This window comes from Rhinolophus sinicus, linkage group LG14 (assembly GCF_036562045.2).
Source record: "Rhinolophus sinicus isolate RSC01 linkage group LG14, ASM3656204v1, whole genome shotgun sequence".
Taxonomy (NCBI): domain Eukaryota; kingdom Metazoa; phylum Chordata; class Mammalia; order Chiroptera; family Rhinolophidae; genus Rhinolophus; species Rhinolophus sinicus.
In genome coordinates this window covers 637,326-665,167 of record NC_133763.1, presented here as the reverse complement: position 1 = coordinate 665,167, position 27,842 = coordinate 637,326, and the positions used below count along the sequence as shown (strand labels likewise).

The following is a 27,842-nucleotide window of genomic DNA, read 5'->3' as shown; positions in this document are numbered from 1 at the left end:
TGACTGTGAGGCAGCAAATACGAATGCTATTCTTTTAAATTCATAACAGATTTAGAACACCTGAGATGTAGCGTTTTTCACAATATGACTGAATTCTTAGGATACGTTTGTGAATAGACATGCACTGCAACCTTCTTTATTATTGGAGTATGAAAGAACACAATATTATCTTCAATATATTTCAAGTGCTTTTCAAAAGAATTTTAACTGAAAATCACATTTTTTATTTTTAGCACATTCTAACCTATTTCTGTTCATATTATCAAGATTATTATTGAAAAGTTTTAATGGTATATAGCAGAATTCCGGGGATGTAGTCAGCCCACAATATATTTTAAATATTGCCTTCTTTGTTCTTGCTGTTAATATATTTTTATTTTTTATTACACAGACAGAGTTTTAATTTGAATTCTAGTGGAAAGGATTCATTCCTTTTTAGTCTTGATCTCTCAACTTTTATAGCTACTTATAGAACCCTATCAACTTTTATAGCTACTTGTATTCAAAATACTACATGGTATTTTGGTGTTCTCTTTTGTTCGGAAAAATAAATACATAGGGAGCTCAGGGTTCACTTCTCACCAGTGACCAGGTAGATGTAGTTAACTGGAAACAGAACTGTTGAACATTTTGAAACACAAATGCACACAAGAACCCAGTAATTTCAAGGTTCCAGCACCTTGAGTGTCTTGTGTCCGAGACACTTGCTGTGGCAATGCCACGAGACGTGATGTGACTGGCACCGGCATCGGCTATGCCAAAGATGCTTCCTAAAATGCCCCCAGAGGCTGAAGCTGCCTTGCAATGTGACACTATTAAAATATGCAGGTTTGAGGGAAATAAGCATCAGCATTTCTCTAAAGCCAGTTTCCATGAGACAGGCCTCCAGAAACACTGTGTGATACCACTGAGAGCTCTGCTCCTGGGAGGAACTCAGATGAGCTCCAAAAACAGACGTGAAGGCATAGGCAGGTCTTGCGGCCACTCAGAGCTCTTGTGAGCTAACGACGATGAACTGAGCAAAGAACTGGACTGGTAAAGATGGATGCCCCGGGATCAAGAGAATGTGGCCACTTCTCTAAAACTAGTGTGCTCTCATCCATGGTCCAAGCGAAGGACAAGTGATAGCAGAATTTTAAAGGAGCTGATCTATGGAGCATACGACGTGATTACCATTAAAGAATCACAGCTTTCCACGTATGAAACCATACAAATGAGCGAGGACTTAGTGCTTTGTGGGTCACTCCAGCCTGAAGGGTGCCTATTGCGGATTATTTCTGGGAGCACTGAGCGTGCTGAGGAACTCACCTTCTCAGATGCTGGCCAATGCTCGGCTGTGAGCAGACTCTCCATGGGAAACATACATTTAATGCAGGTAAAGTCGTGTCAGCCCACATTTGCATGGGAGTTATCAGCCTGTTACTTGAAGACCCAGCTGCCTTAGGAACTAAAAGAAGGTAAGTGCGTTATCTAAAATGCTACCTCAGGAGCGAGGCAGACATACTGTTGGATTTGGAAGAGCACATGCAGCCATCATGTGATAGTACTGACAAGACCACAAGAAAACGGATGTAAAATATCCAGATTACAACCCATTTATAAATATCATTTTAATGCCTGAATGAGTCCTTGCCCATGGAATGCAACTGGAACTACAAATTTTCGTTTCTCTTTTGAGATTTTCCATCCGTTTATTTATATCCATATTTTTCTTTAAATCCCTGCATACATTTCTAATACCTTAAAATATTTGTTAATTCTGACACATAGATCATCTTTGGTTATTTTTCTGTATACATTCTCCTCTTGCTCATGTGTCACATTTTCCTATTTCTTTGCCTGCCGGGTACTTTTGATATTATGCTGGACATTGTGAAGGCTACATTGCTGAGACCATATATTTCGTGACCTTCATTAGAGTATTGGGTTGTTTTCTGGCAGCATTTTCCTGGCTGTTAGTTTGATCCTAGTGAATAAGAGACAAGAGGGAGAATCAATTAAATAGAATAGTACATGGGATTTCCTGCTTGGGTAATTGGTCAGATGATAATACCAACCAGCATGTCAGGTATGGAAATCAGGATTCCAAGCAGAATGACTAACCCAACAATGAGAAATGCAAACAATGCCCTGTAGGCCTGGTACCGGAAGGACTTGGAATGAAGAAGAAAATCACAGCGATGGATACATGATCGGCCGAATGTACACATCCCTTATGTGACAACATGACTCTTTAAAGACACGGAATCCTAACAGCAGTGGCCAGACAACCCTGTTAAGTGCAGGTTGGCACTCTAAACCCAGCGCAGTATCCAAGCAATCTGAAAGCGACCCATTAGCAATGCAAACATCAAGCTACCTCTGATTCCCCAAAAGCAGGGTCAACAAAATAAATGAGACATTAGGTGGTATAGGTGAGACACACAGGACTGAAGAACCCTGTTTTGATTACTTTGAGAGGAAGAGAAAGGCAGCATAACAAGTTTCTACTTGAACAGAGTGTGTTTATTCAGCTTGATGCAAGTCAGAGGAAATATCCCTAATAGTTCTGAATTGCTCTAAAAGGTTGTATGCACTTGTCAGATTTATGCACTTAGGCCGTAAAAGCAAGAGTCTTGTAGAGGCATTTTCTTAATTGAGCAACTTAGGTATACATTGAGAGGTAGGGAAGGAATGCAAGCTTCACACACGTCACCACATGTGCCCACATGGCCGCTTTCATGGCCCACCCTGAGGGACGCTTCCACACCAGCTCCACACTTCTGCCCCCAGCACAGCACCTTCCCAATACCTTTGCCAGTGACAATCCAGCAGCTTGTACGTGCTTCTGCTGGGACACTGCTCTGTTTCAAAATTATTTATTTACCTCTCTGTCCCCATTCTGTGATGTTTTCAAAGGCAAAGGCAGTATGTTATCCGTGTCACCAAACTTTTCATAGACAAGGTGCTAACTCTGACTAATCACAACCAAGATCAAGACCAGGCGAGATGGTCCTTAATAATTTCGAGTTTACCAACTTCTTATTGAGTTCACGGTGGTTCTTATAAATTACACAATATAATGCTAGATAAATATGTTAAAAGATCATTGTCCAAAAGGGGTAAAATAATGACTCTCAGAAAGATATAAAGTGAACATATATTGAATGTTTTGTAACTAATTATTAATGAGAGGACCAGGTAGGTGCTATAACTGATTCAAAGGAAAAGTCAAACAAGTACAAATTTATATGGAGCAAAATTTCCTCAGTAAAGAAATGTCAAAATGAATTTACAAATGGATGCAGAACTGGCTTTTTCCCATGGGAGGAGTGGGAGGAAAGTCAATTGAACCTCCACCAGACAGAATTTATTTGCATGTCTAAGAGCAAGAATTATTTTGCATCGCTATCAGTTATCTACAATTTGCAGTGCTGCAAAACCGCTGGAAGACAATGAAAGCCTAGACTCAGATAATTTTGAAGATGTGCTGTAATCTAAATAATGCACAGCATCCCATTGGGGGCATTTGTGACCTTTTTAGACTTGTTCAAATTTCCTTACAATTATAAATACCATCTTAAAGATGGGGGGGGGGTGAAAGTCCCATGTTCTGTGAGTAAAGGATCAACCCATGATCAAAAATAGGTTTTCTCAGTTTGTAAGAAAAAATGTCTAACCTCCTCAGGACACATTAAGTTATATCATTGTCCTTCCTTAATAATACAACAAAAATAACAAAAACTAATGTTCATTGAGAGCTTACTATTTACCAGGGAGTGTGATGAGTACTTTACCTGCAGAATCTCTTTAATCCTCATATCAACCTGATGAAGTAAGAATTTTATTATTCCCATTTTACAGAAGAGAAGACTGAACATAAGCAAAGGCGGTAAACCCCACAGCTTACACGTGGCAGCACTGAGTTGTAAGCAGCAAGCTCTAGGTCTGTGCTGTCTAATGTGGTAGCTAATTGCCACATGTGGCCTTTGAGACATGAAATGGCTAATCCGAACTGAAGTGTATTGTAGGTCCAAACTGCACACTGGATTTGTAAGGCTTAGTATCAAGCAAATTATTTTTGGAAATGGTAATAGTTTGGATATGTAGGAGAGGAAAGACCCTCTCTACCTTCCTAGGTTTCATGGCCAGGTCTATGAAACACACTGACAACAGACAGGTTACTAGGAGAAAAGGCATACAAGTTTATTAATTTTTAATATTACATACAAAGGGACATCACAGGGGGGGAATGTGAATATCCAAAAATATGACGAGATGCAAGACCTCTTAACAGGGGATGGGAAGGGGGTATATAGGCAACTTAGGAAAGAGTAAATTATTTTTAGGGAAGATGAATGGGCCTTTAGAAGAAAGAATGTGAGATGTGGTTTATGACAAATCAGCTTCTCTGGGTGTGGTGTCCACTTCTAGTTTCCTATTCTGTGATAAAGGCCAGTTCTCCCTGGTTGATGAAAATCCCTGGAAGAAGATTTACAACAACTGAGTACCTTTGAGGGAATATGTCCTTAGGCAGATAAGAGAAATTCAGAAAAAACCCTTCCCTGAATTTGATGTTATTCAAATGGCCTTAGCCCAAAATAATCAGTATACCAAAGTTGCATATTTTGGGGTGGCAAGTACTGAACTTCTTCAGATAAACTACGTTGATTAAAATATATTATTAACGTCACCGCCAGTTTATTTTTATCTTTTAAATATGACTGCTAGAAATTTTAAAATCACCGATGTGGCTGACATTATTTTTTTATTGGATAGCACTACTCTAGAGCATGCATTCTTAATAGCAGACTTGAATGACAGAAAGTCCCCAACAAAAATCATGTGAGTCCTCTTTTTGAAACAATTAGATGGGTTCTGGTTCAAGATGGCAACATAGAAAGATCTTGAACTCACCTCCTCCCAAGGACACACTGAGTCTCCAGCAATATATGGAAAAATGGCCTCTGAAAAAAAACTTAAACTCACCCAATCAGAAAAAAATAGTGAAGAGAGCTTAAGGGACTTATGTGATAACATCAAGCTGACCAACATTCACATAATAGGAAGCCCAGAAGGAGAAGGGAGAAAGAAGGGGCAGAAAAGTTATTTGAATAAACAATGGCTGGAAACTTTCCTAAGCTAGGGAAGGAAACAGACATCCAGACGCAAGAAGCCCAGAGAGTTCCAAACAAGAAGAACCCAAAGAGACCCACACCAAGACTCATAATAATGAAAATGTAAAAAATTAAAAGGAGGGATCTTTAAAAGCATCAAGAGAAAAACAACTTCTTACATACAAGGGAACCCCATAAGACTATGAGCAGCTTTTTCAGCAGAAACTGCAGACCAGAAGGAAGTGGCATGATATATTCAAAGGGCTGAAAGAAAAAAACTGCCAACCAAGAATACCCTAACCAGCAAAGTTATTCAGAATTAAAAAAAAAAAAAAAAGATAAAGAGTTTTCCAGACAAACAAAGCTGAAAGAGATTCTCACAATTACATAAGCCTGACAAGAACTGTTACAGAACTTTAAGCTGAAAAGAAAGGGAGCTAATCAGGAACAAAAACATATGACAGTATAAGTTTCATTGGTAAAGGTAAATATATAGTAAAGATAGTGGATTAATTACTTATAAAGCTACTATTAAGATTAAAAGACAAAAATAGTAAAAATAACTATAACTACAATAATTAGTTAAGGAATATGCAAGGTACAAAATTGTAAAATGTGATACCAAAAATATAAAATGTGAGGGGAGGGAATAAAATTGTAGAGTTTTAGAATGCATTTAAACTTGCTGTTATCAACTGAAGATAGATGGTTATAAGTTGGTATATAAAAGCCTCATAGTAGCAACAAAGCAGATACACAAAGATAAAGAGAAAGAAATCTAAGCTTACCACTGAAGAAAGTCATCAAACCACAAAAAAAGAGAGCAAGAGAATAAAAGAGCAGAGAGGGACTCCAAAACAGCCAGAAAACAGTGAACAGAATAGCAATGACTACATATCTATCGATAATTACTTTAAACGTAGATGGACTAAATTCTCCAATCAAAAGACATAGAGCGGCTGAGCAAAATAAAAGCCATCTATATGCTGCCTGCAAGAGACTCACTTCAGATGTAAAGACACACATAGACTGAAAGTGAAGGTATGGAAAAAGATAGTTCATGCAAATGAAAACCAAAGGAAAGCTGAGGTAGCTATACTTACATGAGACGAAATAGACTTTTAAATAAAGACTAGTAAGAAACAAAGGAGGGCATTACATAATGATAAAGGGGTCAATGCAATGAGAGGATATAACATTTGTGCATATTTATGCACCTAACATAGGAGCACCTAAATATACAAGGCACATATTAACAGGCCTAGAGAGAGAAATAGACAGCAATACAACAATAGTAGGGGATTTTAATACCACACTTACATCAATGAATAGATCATCCAGACAGAAAATAAACAAGAAAATACTGGCCTTAAATGACACATTAGACTAGATGTCCCTAACAGAAATATAAAGAACATTCCATCTAAAAGCAACAAAATACACATATTTTTTTCAGGTGCACATGGAACATTCTCCAGAATAGACCACATGTTAGAGCACAAAAGAGTCATAACAAATTTAAGAAAATTGAAGTCATATAAAGCATCTTTTCTGAACACTATGGTATGAAATGGGAAATCAGGTAGAAGAAAACTGGGAAATTCACAAATATGTGGACATGCTACTAAAAAACCAATGGGTCAAAAAAGAAATCAATGGAGATATCAAAGAAAGCCCTGAGACAAATCATGCCCCGTGATTTCAAACTATATTACAAGGCTGTCGTAACCAGAACAGTATGGTAATGGCATCAAAACAGACACAGAGATCAAAATGGAACAAAATAGAGAGTCCAGAAATAAACAATCACATGCTTATATGGTCAATTTATGACAAAGCAGGCAAGAATATACAATGGGGAAAGGACAGTCTCTTCAATAAATGATATTGGGAAAACTGGGCAGATAACATGCAAAAGAATGAAACCGGACCCCTACATTGTACCATACATAAAACTTAACTCAAAATGGATAAAAGACTTAAATGTAAGACTTGAAATCATAAAACCTTTACAAGAAAATATAGGTGTTAATCACCTTCACATCTGTCTTGACAATGCTTTTCACCCAAAGCAAGGAACTAAAGCAAAATAAGCAGTGAGACTACATCACACTAAAAGCCTTCTGCACAGCAAAGGAAACACTCAACAAAATGAAAAGGCAACCTACTAAATTGAATGGGAGAAAATATTTGCAAATCATACATCTGATAAGAGGTTAATATACAAAATATATTAAAACTCATGCAATTCAAGAGCAAAAAAAAAAAAAAATTGATTAAAAAATAGGCAGAGGATCTGAAGAGACATTTTTCCAAAGAAAACATACAGATGACCAACAAGTATGTGAAAAGGTGCACAACCACAAATTATCAGGAAAATGCAAATTAAAATCACAATGAGATACCGCCTCATACCTGTTAGACAGGCTGTTACTAAAAAGACAAGAAATAACAAGTGTTGATGAGAATGTGGAGAAAAGGGGACCCTCGTGCACTGTTGGTGGGAATGTAAATTGGTGCAGCCGCTACAGAAAACAGTGTGGCCGTTTCTTAAAACATTGAAACGAGAACTACCATGTGATCCTGCAATTCCACTTCTGGGTATTTATCCAAAGAAAACAGAAACACTAACCTAGAGAGATATATGCACCCTGTGTTCATTGCAGCATTATTTACAACAGCCAAGATATGGAAGCCATCTAAGTGCTTATCAGTTGGTCAATGGATAAAGACAATGTGGCCCGTATATACATGCACACAATGGACTATTACCCAGCCATAAAAAAATAAGGAAATCTTGCCATTTTTGACAACACAGGTGGATCTTAAGGACATTATGTTAAGTGAGATAAGTCAGACAGAGAAAGACAAATACCATATGATTTCACTTACATGTGGAAGATGAAACAAGAAAACACACACACTCAGAGCAAAGCTCACAGATACAGAACCACCAGAGGTGCAGCCAGAGGGAGTGGGGAAGGGGGTCCAAAGGTACACAGGCCCAGTTACAACATAAACACTCGTAAGTCCTGGGGATGACCGCTCAGCACGGTGACCAGTTACCAGTACTGCATTGGACACTGGAAAGTTGCTAAGAGAGGAGACCCTGTCTCAGCACCGTGGGAAGGAAGCACCGGACAAGCCTCCGGGGAAGGAGGCCTGCTGTCTAGCCCCAGGCCACACTGTTGCCCATCCGTAAGTCACAGCCTGAGCTGTGGCTTCATCTGGAAGAGGAAGCCATTTCCCTGGAGACCCTTCCAGCTGGAAGAATTATAATAGCTGTGCCATCACTCTGGATCCCCACCTGCCTGACCTGGGACAGCTGCTCTCAAGCCTCCATGGCATGGCCCCCCTAGGGCTGCTGAGAGGGAGACTTGCAGACTCATTAAGGCCTCGGGATGCTGACCCGCTGGCCCAGGCTCACGCTGCAGGACCCCTGCCACGTGGCAACACCCCAGGGCCACCCACCCAGTGAGGGACCACAGTGGAATGAAACCCTAGTGAAGAGGGGACCTGGAAGCTGGGGGCTTTGTAACCCTTCATACTGACAGGGATTTAATGTGCATCTTCCCACCCAGGAAGGAGAGAATTCAGAGAGGCAATGACATTACTGGTTGCTTTTCTGCTGGCATTTTGCTTTTCTTTTAAAGAATCATGCATTCTACAGGGAAATGTCGCATAGGTTTTGGCTGTTTCCATGTAAAACTCAATTGTGCCTTGAAATGGGTGCTGGGCAGTTTCCACCTGCAATATTACATAACAGACACACCCAAACCTGTATTTCTATTGATGCTCTGATGCAGAATGTTTTATTTTCAAACAAAGTTCAATGATTTTTAAAAGATGAATTTCCTTTTTTATTAGCTATTTAAAATTCGTATTTATTTTGTGCCTTTTGGGGCAAAGTCAGCTTGCTCCAATTGCGTCTATAAAATCAAAACGTTCCCCCATCCCCCTAACATCTGAACACTTTCATTGCTTGGCATCTGGATATTTCAGGGCCGTGGTTCTGTGAGAACCACTGTGCAAACACACAGGGAGGCGGTGGGAACGGGGTTCCCTGTGCAGACAGCACTGACAAAGCACTGGACACATGAGGTGGCAAATATCCTCACAGAGGTGGGCCGGGTGACCCGACGTCACCCGAGGGGGCGCAGAGGGTGGGGCCTGATCAGACACCAGTGGATCTTACAATAAAATAGCAAACACATTTACCTCGTTGCAAAACAGTGTATGTGTTGTTTGCCGTTCTGTGTTGTTTTAACAAATTCATCCCGGTATTAGCAAAACATGGGTCCTCTGCCTTAAATGTCTTTCTTTACCAAAAACCTCAACCTAAAATTATCTCGTTAAAAGGTCTGCATTTTTATGTTAACTTCCTCTTACGGATCAGCGAAGCCTCATCCAGATGAGAAATGAAATTAATAGATATTCATATTGTTTTGTTTACAGATAAGTTATAAAGTGATGGTAGGTGTTCTTAAGTCAAACTCGCTGATTTGGAATTGTCAGGAATATGACTGTCAATTATCCAGAGAGTATGTGGTCCAAACCCCAAACTGATAACGGATTTTATATTTTGTGCCTATTCTTTATCTGAAGTTTGGCTTGTGTGGATCTAATCCAGGTCTCTGGTATGATTAAACATACGGCCATCTTAATACTCATTTTTAAGCTTCAGAGCTTTCACGATTATTGTCCCCTGTCCTCGTCACTTATAACGGCCATCTGCATTTCCTTTCCTTTAATGAGTGAAGTGATTTTACTTTATCATCAGTATGTTCTGGGAATAGCCCTGCTAAATGCTACACGCAGACTGAAAAGTGCCTGATGTACTTATGCAACCCATTAGAAATTTCAAAATTAAAATATTTTCCCCAAGCTTTGTAATATTCATTTCAGGCACAGGCTCACCACCATTTTTAACTAATATCCAATAAAGTGCTTTTACCAAATCAATGATTTTTTTAAAAATCTGAGATGAATCAAACCAGTGAAAAAATTAACCCCTTTCTGTTCTGTTATTCTAACTAGTGTGCCAACTTTATCGGCTTTTACTTTTTTCTTTCTTAAAATTTAAAGTAAACCTGGAAGGAGAAAAATGAGCCATATTTTGCTAGTTAATACCTAGTATGTCTACACATTTGGCTGTATAGTTGTCTAAGGGTCAACTATTTCTTAATAATCTGAATTCGTTAAAGGGTAAGTTTGTGTTCTGTGGCACCAAATAATGGTTTTGGCTCTGTGTTTTCCATTGTCTCAAGTTTGTTTTATTTATATCTCTTAAGATCTATTTCTACTCACAGAACTTCCAACAGGAGAAGTTTTTCTCCAACTCTCCTGACACCAGCTGAGTGATCTACAACTCAGTTCAATTCTGAGGCCACCTGGCATCATTGCAGACCCCACAGGGTAGTTACGTGCTCAGCCCACCAGACTGCCCACCTCTGAGGCCAATAGCACGTCCTGACCCTTCTGTACTTCCGACCAACTGGCTCTAGGCCAGGGGTTCCCACGACCCCTTCCCGAGCTCCATAGTTTGCCAGAATGGCTCACAGAACTCAGGAAGATAGTCTACTTATATCACCAGCTTATTACAAAGGACATAGCTCTTGAATGGCCAAATGGGGGAGATGGCCAAATGGACACTGCCTGGTGGAGGGGCACAGAGCTTTCAAGGTCCTTTCTGGGCAAACCACCCTCTCAGCACCTCTGTGTGGTCATCAATCCAGACTCTCTCCAAATCCTGTCATTTTGGTTTATTATGGAGGTTCCATTCCATAAGCATGACTGAGTAAATCAATGACCACTGGAGACTACCTCAGTCTTCACCCTCTGTCCCCTCCCTAGAGGCGCCTGGGGCTAAAAGTTCTAACCGTCTTCTCACTTAGTTGGTTTCTCAGGCAACCAGCCCCACCCTGACTCTCTAGGGCGCCCCCCATGGTCACTCAGCATAGACCCAGGGGCCACTGAGAGGGAGGGGCTTATTATAAATAACAGATATGCTCCTCTCACGCCCCCACTAAGGAAATCGCAGAGGTTTTAGAAGCTCTGTGCCGGGAACCACGGAAGAAGACCACACCTGTATTTCTTACTATATCACAGGATCACAGATCATCAACGTAAGGCATGGGTAGGCTAAAAATTCCAAGTTACTGATAGAAATCACCCAAATCTCAGTGACACTTTCTGGAGCAGCCTATTCGGCCCTTTACATCAAGCCTGCTATGTGCACCATGGTGTCTTATCAATCAAGGGGGTTATGACGTAACTAATTGGACGTCACATTGCACCCTAAGGCAATCACACTGAACTGATGGAGGTGTTCACTGTTGTCCTTTCCACGTGGAGAGTACACCATGTCCTAGGCTTACATTAGAGGCTGAGGCAGGAAGTGAGGTCAGCGATGCGGCTTGGAGTCCTGCACCCACATACTCTAGAGCTTCACAACTTGGCACTGTGTAATTCTAGTGTTTTATAGACAAGAGCTATGTCTCTGATTACGATGAGAGCTGCAGCCTTTCATTACTCATTTTAAATGCTCCCACCTTCCATGATTATTTTCTGTGATTCTGAGTTGACAGGTCTGGGATGGGGCCCAGGAATTTTCCGAAAGCTCATCAAGTGATTCTTCTGTGTAATCAATTTGCAAACCCTTTCATCATACGTGTGGAGAGATCAAAGCCCAGAGGTGATGCGACTTATTTTGTGAAGGTGCCTGAAATTTCATTATCACAATTGTCTTCCTCAGAACTTCCAGACTTCTCAGTCTTCAGAATTTCAATGGAAGTATTTTCAAGGAAGACGGTGTGAACTCAAAGACCGTAAGATCGAAGGCTAGAACTCATTAGGGAGAGCAGAGATTCCGAGGAGAACAGGATAATGAGCTCAAACTCTGTCCACTTAATTATTCTGCTGGAGAGTGCCGGTGACCCAGGGGGCAGGCAGAGCAGGGGGCTGAGCCCTACTAAAGGGGACAGAGCTCAATAGAGGCATGATGTAACTGAAGCTCTGAAAGTTTCAGTGGTTTTGCCCAAATTATACAACTTCATGCCTGTGGGGACAGAGCCAGGAGTGCAGTTTCCAGGCTCTCGGCCTCACGTGGAAAGTTGCTGGCTCAGGTAGTAAATAAACATCAATTGTGATTGGATGGCCATCAGCTGTGGCTAGTTGGCCATCAGCTGTACCATCCCCACGGTACCCTGCTCTTTCCCGTTTCTGGGGTACTCGAACGCAACCTGCCTGCCAAAGCTTACCACCAATGTCACTTCCCTGTTCCCCTCAGTGGGAGCTATTCTCTTCCTCTCATGCATGGCGCTCATGCTTTCTACCGTAAACGTCCTTATTTCTGCACACTGTCTCTCCCACAGGACAATGCTTTGCCCAATGGTCAAATATTCCATGAATAAGTGACTGAATTGATGAATGGATTGTTGACCAAATATTTAAATTTAGGATTTAATTTTAACTGTTTTCATCATTATTAAACATTTTAGTACAAGCCCTATTTTCCACATCCACCCCACAAAAAACTGTGGCAAGAAAACAAATCCATGCAATTTCTAACTGTGTCATTTTTCATCTTGTTTGGAGGTGACTGCTATGAAAGTCACATCTATTTATTGTTGAAGGCTGGAAAGAAAACGTGAGCAGCTCTGTTCTCTTTGTACTTCCTGGCCGGTATTTTCCAATCCCCTTTCCCATACCGACATTCCAAATTTATAAAAATGCAAAGCTCCCTCACATACGGCACTTTACTTAACAGACAACTCTCACAGGAATTAGTGAAATGCAGTAACCTTCTCCTGTTATGATTCCATCTTATCCAACCATGATAAAAGAAGCACAACCAACTTAACTAAAAAAGAAAACTTAAAAAAATTACTTACTTAAAAACAAAACCCAAAATTACAAGTTGTTTTTTAACACTTTCTCTTATGATATTTCTTACCTAATCTGCAATTAAGGGAGATCTGTTTTTCTAAACTAAATATGTTTTTACAATTTTGTTCTTCTAATATTTAACAATTAATCATAAAAGGAGGTAAAGTGATAAGTTTGTGGTTTTCCCATAAGTATTCTGCATTAGCAGAGAAATAGCTACACATTTCTAAGAAAGTTCATGATAAAAGTGAATCTTAACTTTAAATGCAAAATACTAAAATAATAAGGTAATAAGGGTATTAGATAATATAACAGGTTGGATCAAGAAAATAATTCATTTCTTAGACAAAACATTGAGGTTTCACTCTTCTCAGTTGGTAGAAAAACTGCCGTGCTGTATAGTTAGGATCTGCCACCAGTTTTCATGTAAATTCAGATTACCTGACAGAGTGGCTGAGCGTCTGGGCACGCGTTGGAACAAATCTGGTTGGTGGTACGGGACGAAACTACAGTTATGTGGCAGATTCCTCAGTAATATTAATATAGAATGAAGGCAACAACAGGCCTTAAATCAAAATGCCACTTTTTTTCTACATATTTTTCTAAAGAAATAAGTACACAGTGAACAACAGTTTAGCAAAATCAGCAATGTTTACAAACTCAGCAGTATCTGGCACAGAGGAAAACTGGAAGCAGCCTATGTGTCTAACAAAGGGGAAATGTTTCAATTATGGCCTATCTGTATAGTGGCTACAAAATGCTGTGAAACAACAAATGGCATAGAAACTGCGGTGTTGTATTAATTTTAAAAGCAGATTCTCAAGTGCAGCTTCATGATCATATTTAGAATAAAACACAGCAATTCTCTACTTGTTAGAGACCACTACAATAAGGAAACCCCACGACACGACTCACAGCAGACAGAGGCATGTTTTGCACTCATGTGACATCGGGTGTTCCGTGGACCCAGCTGTTCTTCCATCTTAACACTCCATGAGCCCTAGGGCACAGGTGTTCACTTCAATTTGTTTGAAAATGGGGGTTCCCAGATTTGGGGAAAGTTATGAACGCTCACTCCAGAGAAATGCGCACACACACTCACACGCTGGGGCTGTGTCGGGGGGTTCAGATGCCTGCTGAGGGCCTGCCAGCTGATGCCACCTCCTCAGCTGACTCATGCGATGCACACTGGAGGGAACTACAGGGGGACCTGGGAAATAGAGTGTCTCCCTGGGCAGCTGTGTGCCCACTACAACAGGGGAAGGAGCGGTGGTCTGTTCCCAGAGGGAACACAAGGAGCGGAGAATGGATTTGGGGAGCACTTAGCCATCTCTGCTGCAAATTACCTAAAAACACTGGTACCTACAGAGCAGATATAATAATGCTTATGTCTGGATGATGAGATAATGAGTTATTTTTTAATTTTATTTTTCATTCATTTCATTTTTCCAAATTAATTTTGTGATATTGAACATTTCTACAACAATTCTGAATTCCTTAAGACGTCCTAGTACATGAAAAATAATTCTACATGATTCATATGTGCTGTTGAAGAATGTAACTTTTCCATTAATTGGGTTTGAATATATCCCTTACGTCAAGTTTGACAATGAGTTTTTCAAATCTTCAGTTTCTGTACTGATTTTTGCCTAATGAGAGAAGAATATAAAAATCTTCTACTATAATTATGGATTTAAATTTTTTTTCCTGCAATGGAAAATTTGTTTTCTATATTTTGAGACTATGTTGTCTTTGCACATAAGTGTACCATTGTTTTATACTTTTAGTAATTTTTTCTTGTCATATGTACTAACACCATTCCTATTAATGGTTTTGCATCAAATTCTTTTTTGTCTGATATTAATACTGCTCTACCAGCTTCATTTTGCTTAGTATTTGCCTAGCAAACCTTTTTCATTTCTCTATTTTCAATATTTGTGAGTTAAAGTCCGCTACATATAGCTCTCATGCATATTATAATTTAATTTTCTTTCTAATGTAGTCTAATTTATCAATAATTCTACTTTCCCTATCAATTCTTACCTTTTATTTACCATTTTTTGCTTATATGTTCTCCTTTTCTGCAATCTATTGGATTGCATTTCTTTTCTTTTTCATCTTTCTAAACCATCCACTTACTAAAAATGGCGTACTCCATTTCTAGTCTTTAAATAGCTAACTTTAAATTTTTAACATGGATACTTAACAAGATTTCACATTAATCAATACCTCTATTCTCTTCCTGAATAATTGAAGGCTCTTAGAATCCTTTCACTCTGATCTTCCCTCCTATGCTACTTCAACGTTATTGCAGTCTTACGCTCAACAACCTGCCGTGCGGACATGAGGCCTATTTTAGGAGTTTCCTCCCATAAACCTTTATACTTCCAGAGTTAAAAATTGAGGTTATTTTAGGGCATTTCTAAAGAGAATAGAAAATTAACACGTTGCGTACGGATCACGAGAATCTTCGTTTTTTTCTGAGCGGATTTTTATGAGGGATTTAAACCCTGCCATACGCAACGTGTTAAGTCAAATAAGTTTCCATAATTAAACTATTTTATTAAAATCAAGAGAATATAAGGCAAATGACTACATATCAAAACTAATATGAAAGCTCAAATTATGTGTTGTCCTAATTTGAGAAAATGCTGGACAAGGGCAGGGTATCTTTGTTCCCACTTGGGGGACAATTAATTATTTATTTATTCATTTATTTTTGCTACAGAAACTATGTCAATGCTTTGCTTTCAGCTGCAATCATCACTCCATCCTTATTTTATTATTTTCTTATAAGAAATAAAACTTCTGAGCATGATTTATAGGTATCCAGGCCAGAAGATGTGGAACATGAAACACTGAGCTTCAAAAATGAGGAAGGAACGGAAACTCTGCACCTCTATCTCAGAGTTTGTGTTTTCATTTTCGGCATAAGCAGAGGTGACTAGTGAAATGGCATTGAGAGGTACCCACTGTCCTGCCTGTTCCCAAATCTTCCTATTCAGCCTAAAAGTCTCTTTTAAAAATCACCATAAGAGTCAACCTTCACATTTCAATCATTTAGTTTCCAAAAGAAAAAGAAATACGTACAACCCATACATGCAGTTGTGCTAATACATAGAATGTAACTTGTAAGACCTGTAACTGTTCTCTTTGTTGTTTTCAAAAGTTCCTTATTAAAAATAACTGAGCATATGGAGTCAACTATGATAGTCAAAGTGAAGACTCGCTATACACCTGACAGGTATGTTTACTAAACCAAGAACCTAAAATAGAGTGTGTTTCTAGCAGTCTGTGAACCGAGGCTACATAAATGGTACTCGCCCTCCTTGAAATCAGCACTTGAAGTAAACGTCTAGATCTGTCCATGATGATGATGATGATGGCGATGGTAGTGATGATGGTGATGGTGGTGATGATGGTGATGGTGATGGTGGTGATGATGGTGATGATAATGATGATGATGGTGATGATGGTGATGATGGTGATGGTGATGATGGTGATGGTGGTGATGGTGGTGATGGTGATGATGGTGATGATGGTGATGATGGTGATGGTGGTGATGGTGATGATGGTGATGGTGGTGATGGTGATGATGGTGATGATGGTGATGATGGTGATGGTGATGATGGTGATGATGGTGGTGATGGTGATGGTGGTGATGGTGATGATGGTGATGGTGGTGATGATGGTGATGGTGATGATGGTGATGATGGTGATGGTGATGATGGTGATGATGGTGATGGTGATGATGGTGATAATGGTGATGATGGTGATGGTGATGATGGTGATGATGGTGATGATGGTGATGATGGTGATGGTGATGATGGTGATAATGGTGATGATGGTGATGGTGATGATGGTGATGGTGATAATGGTGATGATGGTGATGGTGATGGTGGTGATGATGATGGTAGTGATGATGGTGATGGTGGTGATGATGGTGATGGTTATGGTAGTGATGATGGTGATGGTGATGATGGTGATGGTGATGATGGTGATGGTGATGATGGTGATGGTGATGATGGTGATGGTGATGATGGTGATGACAAGAGTGCAGAGAGTCACTTCTGTGCCTGTACTTCATACTAACAACCTCACTCACATTCATTCATTCTTATGAGATGGGTGACTATTATTGCACAGGTTAAAAAACTGAGACTACGAGAAAATAACTTGCACAAGTTCACACATTAAAATTTGGTAGCCCTAGGATCAGGCTGCTTGATTCCAAAGCTATACATTTGACTATTAAGCTAAATTGCTTCCATACTCTGAAACGCCCACACAGCATGTATACCTCCCTTTGTTCCACTCCCAAAATGTCCCCAAGAGCTCACACCATTCCTTTGTATTCCCTACAGCAAATCCACATGAGGCAGTGAGACCTAGGGGTTATGAGCAGCACATACATGGAAACACTGTACAATCGAAGACCTGCTTGAATTATTGCCAGCTCCGTCTCAGGGATATTGTTCAATGTGACAGGTAATGCTGGAACTGGAATTGTTGCTAGGTCTGAAAGAGCAAACCCCATAAAGTGTAATCAGGAACAGCCAGACTGGATGTTCTCCAGCGCCCAAGAGAAAGGAAACCCTTTGTCCACTTCTTACTTTCCACAGGAGTTGGAGGGTCGGAAAGGGGACACAGTGTTTGGTGTTTTCTTAGCACTTAGTAAGTAGAAGAAATGTCAGCACATTGGTTGACAGTACCAATTTCACCATCCTTGGAGGCCTGAGAGAACCCGTGCTCACTGATCAAACCACATTCGAAAAGGATTTATAGCACTCACAATTTAAAGAAAAAAATGCCTTTTTCTGCTCATGTAAAAGACATACTGAGTAAGAGAGACGATTTTGTTATTTTTCCCCCAGACTGTCTTTTCCCTCTTTCCCAAGTGTGTTAGCAGGAATCAACAATAAACAATATAAAAAGTAAATTTATAAATATTTTCAATGGAGTGGAGAAAAGCATTACCCAGAGAGAGCTGGTTTCTAGCAGCACAGTGAGCATACTTAGGATGCACTGGGTCCCTCCCTCTCTTCCCACCGCTCTACTCACCGGATTTCTGGTACATTTTAGCCCAGAGATTACAGACTATATTTCTGACTAGAAACGTCCATGTATACAAATAGATGGATTTCTTTTACTTTCATAGACTTTATTACACAAATGTTTATTCACAGCAAATTCTATCTCTTAGCTTCTCTCCAGCCCAAAATTATTTGAATTTTTAAAGATTCAAAATAAAAGTAATACCTCGTTTTAATCTTATGTTAGAGCTGGATGACACTATATTGTCTTTTCTCTTACGGATAAAAGCCAGCATTTCTTTCCCTCTTAGCATTTATCCACAAAGATGTCAAAATAAAATGCAATGTTATAACTCTTCCTACAGTATTTTACTCTCATGATATATCTGTTAGATTGGTAAAGATCTAAAATCTTCTTTGAAAGAGCAAGAGACTTATATTCAAGCAGTAGCATTATCCCATAAAATGCTTCTGTGAACTGGTGCCTTGTAGTTCAAGGAATGCCATAAAATTGCTGGAACACATGTTAAAATCTAGAGACAAAAACAAATGTTTGCTATGGGGAGGGTGTTACTTTCATAGAACCAGAAATTTGAATTAGTCAACCCGTCTCTTCTAATAAACTTCTTTATCTAAGTCTAACAACAAAGGATTTGTTTTGTCAGGTTTCCTTGCTATATTTGGAGAAATTAGAATATGTTCCGAGATTATGCTGTCACACATGATGAAGAAAATAAGAGGAAAAGTGACACATCAACTCATACAGCACACGACCTTCTGAATCCAATATACCCACTGCCCCACACACAGGCACACCCTCAACTGGATGACGCGGAGAGTCAGTTAACAACCGAACTCACAACGTCTCTCAGAGCTGAGCTCTGATGAATCAGTGTAAAAATACAAAGAAAGTAAGCAGAATGCTAAACGTTAGAGATAATTCACAAATGTGAACACTGATGGCTACAAAGCCATGTACATACATGAGGGGGCCTGGAGAGCATACACGAGTGAGTCGTGAGGCTGTGTACCTACAGGCTGCACAAAGGAATACAATCTTGAAATGATGCAAAACAGCCCACAGCCCTCGTAGTGCCTGTTCCTTCACAGAAGTTTGTGAGGCTTCACAAAAATGTACTGATGTCCACCGAGCCCCACAGTGATGCAATCCAGATGGTTACTGGGCAGTAAAATCGCCTTCCCGAGAGACTTGCAGAGACTGTCTTATCTGCTTCTGCAGCCTCAGCTATCTGCTCTCAAAAACACTCTGAGGGAGTCTGGCGGACAGGAACGTTGCCAGCTTTGAAGGTAAAATTTGATGGAATAGTTCATGGAAAAAACAAACTTTTTAGGACATGCTTTCACTTATCATAAACAAGAAACTGCATGTTTTCAAGAAATAACCACTGAAGGTGAAATGTTTGGGAGCTGCTGGCAGAACAAAGGGCGTGACTGATCTTGATCCCACAGCGCATGAGATGAAGCATCTACTTTGTGCTTCTCCATCCATCGGACCACAAGGCCGTATGGCGACACCCATGCACATCAAACCTGGGACTTGCGTTCTGAATTTTGGCGACCTCCCAGACGTCAGAACTGAGGACACGCTGCCAAGGTTTCTGGATGAGGCCAAGCTGGATCTTCACACGGCAGACATAGATTTAAGCATGTTTATCTCTTACTCATCCACAGACGTTTAAATTTAATTTGATTTTATCTGTACAAAAAGCCACTGCTGGAAGTGCAATAACAGAGAAGACACAGTAATTAAAGCTCGGATGTGACAGGAAAAGCTGCACAGGCTGCGGGACCGAACTCGGGCTCCACTCATGGCTCTGTCACCTCCCACACGTGTGGCATTGGGCAGGTCCTTTCACTGCACGGAGCTTATGTTCTTACCAGTGAGATGGCCTCACAGCACACGCCTGGCAGGGCTGTCGTGAGGGGTCCATTACATCACAGATCACAGGCGCGTGCGCAGCGTCTGGGACGCCTGCTGGTGGGCCTGCACCGGGCTGTGTGCTGGCTCGGCAGGAAGTCCCGCGAGATGCCACAGGAAACGGCAGGGCCAGACTGTCTTCTGAGGGCTGCTCGATGGCCAGTGATGAGTCTGCCCTTGCTGTTGGTGTCGAGCTGATTGCGGCTGACTCCAGAAATCAGCCAGAATAGCTCCTGGGGGCTGACTTAGCACAGATTCCTGGGCTCCAGTGTGCCCCCTCCAGGCTCCCTTCACATTGGAAGGTAAATACAACCAAAACCCAGATGCACGTTGAATAGTAATGGTTCCCATTAATTTTAATATTTATCCAATGAATTCTCGGAGACCAGGGCTGCTTAGCAGATGCCAGGAAGAGAATGGCTTCCTCTTCCAGAGGCAGGGTTTTCTCAGAGCCTCAGCAGAGCCATGGAGCCATGTGGCGCATGCCAGCCCTGCCCGGAAGTCTGGGAGCAAGCTGGATACATGGTCCTTCATACAAATTTCATTTTGGGAATAACACCCATTTGAAATTAAACCCCCATTTAAAAATCAACTCTAAAATGAAATGGAAAACATCATGACAGGCTTACTTTGTGAGTCTGAGAGAATTTTTTTAACATATGCTTTGAAAAAAATGATTGGATTTGATTTGGGCAACAGAAACCCAGCTTTGGTCTTACAGAGGAGGCAGTCAGGCAAAAGAAATACCTTTTAGTTAAACATCATATTTAGAAAATACAATTAAAGTACCTGAAAATTAATTTAACATATTTGCGGGTTTCAGAAGAACTGTGCATAAAATATTCTGTCAGGTCAAATCCTGTTGCCAACTAAGATATCAGATTTCAAAATAAACACAAAAAATAAAATGGCATTTCCAAAACAGTGAGAATAAAAAGCAATTTGTATACAATCAAGACAGGTAATGATGCAAAAAATTGCCCCCCAAGTCAATCAGCGTCCTAGGCTTGTTTCATTAAAGGACTCTACGTGGGCACATCGTCTTAGCAGCACTGCCAAAGGTTCCCAGATTCGATTTCAATCCAAAACTTTAGCAGAACTCAGCACTTTAGAAACAAAGAAACAAAGGAAAGGGGGAAATCCAGTGCAGATGTACATTTTCATGATATTTAATGCACAGCAGCAGAGTTGCTGCTTTAGTCACCATGGCAACCAGCCTACAAAACATGTTAAAGAAATCTGAGCATTTCTGTTTAATCCAGCCGTAGCCCAGATTGTAAAGGCTTTAAAACTCCTCAGCAACATATTCATTTCATGTGCATTTGTTGTTACAAAGGAATAGGTTGTGGACTGGGGGAGGTGAGGTGCTCATCTATCGTCAAACACCCAACCACGGAGCCAACCAACCACTGGGCCATCTCAGCAAAACAAAAGCCAGAAGAGCCAGACCAGTCTCCTGCCTCAGGACTTCTCACTATTGTTCTTTTCTGTCGTTATTTCTAATCAATTATCAGGATCCATTGACAAAATATACACACTTGGTGGTGGTACTCTTTCAAAGAGACATATCTCACCTAACATACGCAATGACATAGAAACTTAGAGAACTGATAAATGCCTATGGAAAAATAAAGCCTGAAGAGCCAGTGAGTGTCACTTAGCACCTGCAAACACTCTGGCATTAGACAGAGAACTCGTAGACCACCAGATCTGTCACTACTAGAAATGGACACGGTTAATCTCACTATTCCTTGACTATTCCAGTCACTCAGCAGCCACATGTGTCAGGCTAAGGATGGGAAGACACCACATGAGACACAGCCTCAGCCCTTGGGGACTTGGCATGCAGTGGGAAATCAATGAGCAGCTGAACACAGATGAAGCACACAAAGGGGGCCTCCTTAGACACACGTGCACACACCTCAGTTACGCCTCACGAGCCTATGAGGAAGCAGAGGCGGCAGCCACCCACCTTAAAGACAAGGAAGCTGGCTCAGACAGGGTGGCCACGGCCACCAGAGGCAGGACACAGGCCTAGCCCCTCCCCCACCCGCTCGTCCCCTGCACAGAGGACAGAGAGAGACATCCTCCCCCTGTGGACAGAGAGGGAAGGAGCATGACTCACTGGTCCAGAGAACCTCCTGCATTGTCACCAATGCTAAGCTTAAAAACCATACATCTACGACAGACAGAAATAAATAGATGGCCGAGTTTCCAGAACATTGAATTGTCTTCCCAGCAAGAATACAGCATTCTCTGGGGTGACTTGAAAGCCACCTGGAGAAACCCCATCTCACGACTCAACGCTTTCCACGAGCATTTATTTGCCAGGATCAAAAACAAAACATCGCCACTTCGGAGGAACGGGCAAGCCAGCCTCGGGCATGCGGTGCACTGACGGAGTCCCAGCCCCTGCCCAGCCCTGCAGGGAGTGCCAAGTCCAGGCACACAGGACTGAGCCATGGGAAATTCTGAGACTGCAATATTTAAAGTCTCATTTTTCCTCAGAACTGACTGAGTTGTACCAACTCTCAGCTGTTTACATCCTTTCTAGCACACGGCCCACCCTAACACTCGTGCAGGACAAAAAGTCCCTTTTAAACACAGTTCCCTTTGCCGGCAGAAGCTCCTTCCTGCGAGTTAGATTAAAGAACACACCCCCAAAGTAACGTGCAAATAAGGATTTCATGGAGCTGCCATAGATAGACACACACAGGAAGGATATGTGTGTGTGTGTGTGTGTGTGTACAGCACCCTAAACTAAAACCAGACGCCAGTGGTTGTGAAAACAAGAAAACATAAAGAAGATGCTGTCACTGCTATTCATTACATTATTTCTGATCACTTAATGTTGATACATGGCTAGATTCTTACATAAAAATTCCAATAAAAACAGGTGTACTCAGAAATACGCCAGTGGTGCTTTGTCCTGACACACACCCCGTCCCCTCCCGCCCTATGTGGTACATTTGCACATGCACGTGTGTACTTACATGTGTGTGTCTTTGGGGGTTTTTCATAAATAAGTCATTTTCACGTGCTGCTCTGCGACCTGTGGTTTTCAGTTGAACAGTGTCATGACGTCTGACTTTGCTGGTGCACAACTCAGCCTGCTCCTTCCTGGGCACTGCTGATTCCGAAGCACAGGTGACCAGCCAGGTGCTCACCTACTGTGCTCTCGAGGGGCCACTGCAAAGTTCTCCACGAGGAACCTGCCACGTCTGGTGGACTTCAGCCCGCTCTTTGGCTCACACTGCCTTTAAATATAGGAAACACCGGTGACCAACATTAGAAAAGCATCCTAGTAAATAAAGCAGGATGGAATTTTCGATTTATTCTTTTCATTTTCATACAGACCTACACATTTATAGGGATGAAATCTGAAAAATAAAGACAATAGAAAATCCATGTGTTTTAATACAATTGATTCTTAATTTTCATTAAGAGTTGCACATATTAAAAAAAACAGTATAATGACCCGGTCTCTTTGAAATAGCATTCATAAATTACCGTTCACAGAAAAAGTTTCATTGCTAAAAAAATTACAGAGTGCGTAATTTTAACCCTTACAAACAATGAATTCTCCCTCGTGTTTAAAGTGCCTCATTTTATAAAGTTCTTAGGCCTTCCGTCAGAGCCAAACAGCCTTAGTTTGGATTTCTTTTGAAAAATTATTTCAGGACCGTCTTTGCTTTGAGGCATTGTTGTCAGAGGGCGCTGGCCCTCCAGCCCTGGAAATTGTCATCATTTGTAGTTAACACACAAACCTCTCAATAGGGATGCACTAGTGCTCACACCCTGACCCCGGTGTCACTGTCTTCCCCACGCATAGTTTACTCTCAAGTCTCATCCAAACCAAAGAAAGGAAGTACACACAGCTTTGCACTGAAGAAATCTGCAAAACGATGCACAGAAAACAGAGTAGCACATGAGGGCGAGAAAGGGTTGGTTGAAGACGCACGGCTCGCTTTCCAAGCAACACACAGAAAAGCAAAGAAAAACAGAGCACGTCAGATGGACCCACTGTTTTAGGGGCCCACGGGTCACTGGCCAGGAAGAAATGGCCCAGGGTTCGTCCACAGGGAGTGAAATGTCATCGGACACAGACCGCGTCTCACTGCTCTGTTCTAACTTGGCTAAGAATTGTGCAGAAATAATAAATCGGTGCTTAAGCTTTGGTTGTGGTCCCATCACTGACTATGACCGCTCTGTCATCTCCCCAAGAAAGGCACTACAAAAGCATGCGTAGCAGTTTCTTCCTTCCTCCTTCCAAGCTGCCATCGTCATTGTCATTCCCATAGGACGGGATTTCTCAACCTCAACACTACAGCGTGTGGGGCCGTCCTGTCACCGCAGGGTGCTCAGCGGCATCCCTGCCCACCAGAGGCCAATGACACCTCCTCAGTTTTGACAACAAAAATGTGTCTGGATGGTGTCAATACCGAGCCCAAGTCACCCGTCGCTCCAGGCCCTGCGGTAGCGTGTGTGAGCGCTGCTACCCAGACTCTTGACTCAGCCGCCCACCCGCAGGCCTTGCCAGCGAGAACTGCCGTCCTGTCCCGCCACTGCAGGCGGCGCGTCCTCAGCCACGGTCCCCTCACCACCCCCAGGCGGGCCTGGGACAGAGCTGTTAACTGTAAAGGCGGTGCTTATACGACCGACCGCTTAGCACATGTAACCTAATCTCTGGGTTCAGCCCCTTGTCTGGGAAGGAGACGGTAGCAGGAGCTACAGAAAGGATCGCTGTGCTGTGCGAGCGGAATGAAGAGCTATTGCAGGCATTCGCTTTCGCTGGGGTCTGGCCCTTGGCGACGCTGCCTTTCCCCACGGTGGTGACGTCGGCACCTGAGCCGCACCACTGCCCCGCTAAAGAAACACGGGAGCGGGGACGCAACACGGGTCTGTCTAATCTGGACACTGGGCTCGGAAACAATAATGTGGCTTCAAGGGAGAGACTCTAAATGACATGCTAAGAACCACGTCTGCAATGTTAAATGTTCTAGCATCCAGATTTTAAGGAGTAAAAAGAAACAGGAGAAAGTAATTTTACAATATCTTATGTCAACCCAATGTATCAAAATATTGTCATTTCAACATGTAATCCCCATCAAAATATTAATGAGATCATTTCTCCTTTTTATACTAAGTCCTCTTAGCATTAAAATCTGTGCTTTCCGCTCGCTCGTCTCAGTGTGAATTCGCCCCAATTCGAGTGCTCAAAGCCCACTGCGGCCGGTTTCTGTGGTGGGCAGTCCAGGACCAGGCCAAGAGAGGGGCACGTGGGAGCCCCTCTCCCCGGGAGTCACATGCTTGGAAGTCTGACCTTCCCCGTTAGATGGGACCTCCCTTAGCGAAGGGCGAGGCTGCCAGGCGTTGTACAGCACACGACTGAAAGTGCCTACATTTATCAAACAAGCATGAATGCAAAAGTGAACAAGTGCGTGAATGAATGAGCACATGAATGAAAATGAAAACCAAAGAGCAGGCTGCATAGTTTGTAACCTTAGAGAAGCTGACACGTGTGAAAATCCAAAGCTCTATGGCGTGATCCCCTCGGCTGTTGAGAGAAGGGTATCGGAGCTCACAGATGCATGACTCAAGACTCAAGTCTCTGGCTATCAATCTGATAAAACCCTGAATATTTCCACATTAAAAATGCACATTCATTTCTTTATGTATTCACATCCCGCCTGTAGAATTATATGATTGCATAAAATCTTTTTAACTCTCTTGAGGGTAGAATTTAAGTAAAATCTTTTCAGAAAATTTTATAGAAATATCACAAAAGCACAAACAATTGCTATGAACGCTGAAGCCTGGACAGTGAGTAACACATCAGAAGCTTGCAGCTCAGTTAGTATCTGTTAGAGGCTGAGGAATAGTGACGGCTGTTTGGGCTATTTTAAGCACTATTCCTTAGACACTGGTTCTTATTAAAATGCGTGGCCGAAGCAGGCATCATATTCCAGATGATCTAACAAGCACGGGAAGTACGGAAATGACTCTCTTAACAGACCTTGCGATTGTAAACCCACTCGTTAGGACAAATGTGAAAGGCTCTGTGAACTCACTCCTAGGTCATCTCCATGCAAAGGGCCATGAACCAGGCATTTCCCAGCGTCTGCATGCACACATATGTACATGGACACACACACACGAAGCTAACTTTAACACAGTGTCACATGAGTCCCTGGTAGGCCTTCTCTTCTGAAGTGGAGCCCATATTTCCAGGTTTCTAAGTCGAAATCCATTTTGATCCTGGCAGCTACTACATTAGCTCACTCTTCCAGGTTTGTGACAATCAAACCCGATCAGCACACCCATGTCTTCATCCAAGTGCTTATTGAACAAGACAAAATTTAAGAGGAAGCTCTGTGTGGGGGGCACTGCTTGCAGTGGTTCTCAAGTTTCCTGGGCCAAAGAACTGCCCTGGGGAGTGTCGGGAAAATGCAGTAACTGATTCAGTGGCTCTGGAGTGGGACCTAGAATATATATTTTTAAAAGGCACCTGCGGAAATAAATGAAGAACGCCGAATGAGAACACACCAAGGCTGTTTATAAAGAATCCATAGCTTGCGACAAAGGGAGTCAGCCCTGCTCTTGCACCTGGTGGAGACTTAAATGACAGCAGGGCAGCAGGAAGGCTTTACAGAGGAAAAGCAAGGCCTCAGGAATTATGGGCGGAAGGCCTGTGTCCCCAAAATTCATGTTGAAATCCCAACCCCCCAGTGTGATGGTGTTAGGAGGGTGGGGGGTGGGGGGGACAGTGTGCTTCCCGCCAGGATGCTGCTACTTTCTAAGTGATAGGAATCGCTAACTATACAGGGAAAATCATGCTATTCCTCATATTCCTCAGAAACCTACAAATGTGTCTGTCAGCGGATTTCTAGGCTGACACTTGCACTTCTGGGTGGGGGCTGGGAAGTTGCCAGGGTGTGACTAAGGGTATCCTGCTTTTCAAAACACACTCAGCCTATCTTTCAAGGAAAACTGGCGAGGGCAGGGTAGAAAACTTTCACTAATAACCGTCTATGGTTTTATAAAGATGGGTTTTCTTCAGAGACCAGGAGGTGAACTACATTATTTCCATTTTATGCATGTTACATGAATTCCTAAATCAATTTTCAATTTCCAGACACAAAAAAACCCTTACTTAGAGTGCTAAGACTTCGTGTTATCTCTCCTTCCTACTTTTGTACCTTTTTAGTTTTACAGACCCAGCTAGATCTGCTCAGGTCCTAAGTTCAAACATACCTGTGAGTCACTGGCTAGAATAATCTTAGAAACATTTGCTTGACTTTATTATTTACATGAAATAAGGATTATTTTTGTACAGCTTACACTGTTTTTTATCGTTGCTAATAAAAAATATATTATAAGCAGTGCCTTAGTTATTTCTTTCAATTTACTTTTACTATCATCGTATTAAGTATTTCCTTCCCAAAGAGCCAGACAGATATTTTTTAATGGTTGTCATTTTATACACCTGACTGAAAATTAGGTGATTTTGTTCACCCTGGGGCATCTTGATTCTACTCTGGGTCATGTTATATTTCACTTCCACTGGCCTCTTTGTCTTATTTTCAGAGTAGATGAGAATGGCCCGTCTAGTCCCAATGGGACTTTAAGACACGATACATACATAACGTTACTCTAAAATTAAATAGGCCCTTGCAACATAAAATTCCTGTGCTGATTGTAATTCTCCTTTGTGGTTTGTGAATTCTTTTATATGTGTGAAGTACATCCCTACACCGAAGTCAGGCCTTAAAGTGCTTCCCACTTTCTCTTAAGTGTGGGAATTAATCATTTGGCATAAAATGATATCACAGAGTTTCCTATAGACATGTGAGGTGACACGTAATCCAGCGTTTGATATCCTGTTAC

At 41.6% G+C, this 27,842-nt stretch overlaps 1 protein-coding gene across 8 annotated transcripts in view; it reads right to left on the bottom strand.

Annotated features, from left to right (window-relative positions):
• Nucleotides 1-27,842, bottom strand: part of MMP16 (matrix metallopeptidase 16) — a 605,275-nt gene that overhangs the window by 419,569 nt on the left and 157,864 nt on the right. For all 8 annotated transcript variants that reach the window (XM_074318982.1, XM_074318986.1, XM_074318989.1 and 5 more), the window contains one exon: nucleotides 22,949-23,212. In XM_074318982.1, the coding sequence (XP_074175083.1) occupies nucleotides 22,949-22,975 (27 nt within the window). In that variant the 5' untranslated portion in view covers nucleotides 22,976-23,212. The remainder of the gene's footprint in view (nucleotides 1-22,948; nucleotides 23,213-27,842) is intronic.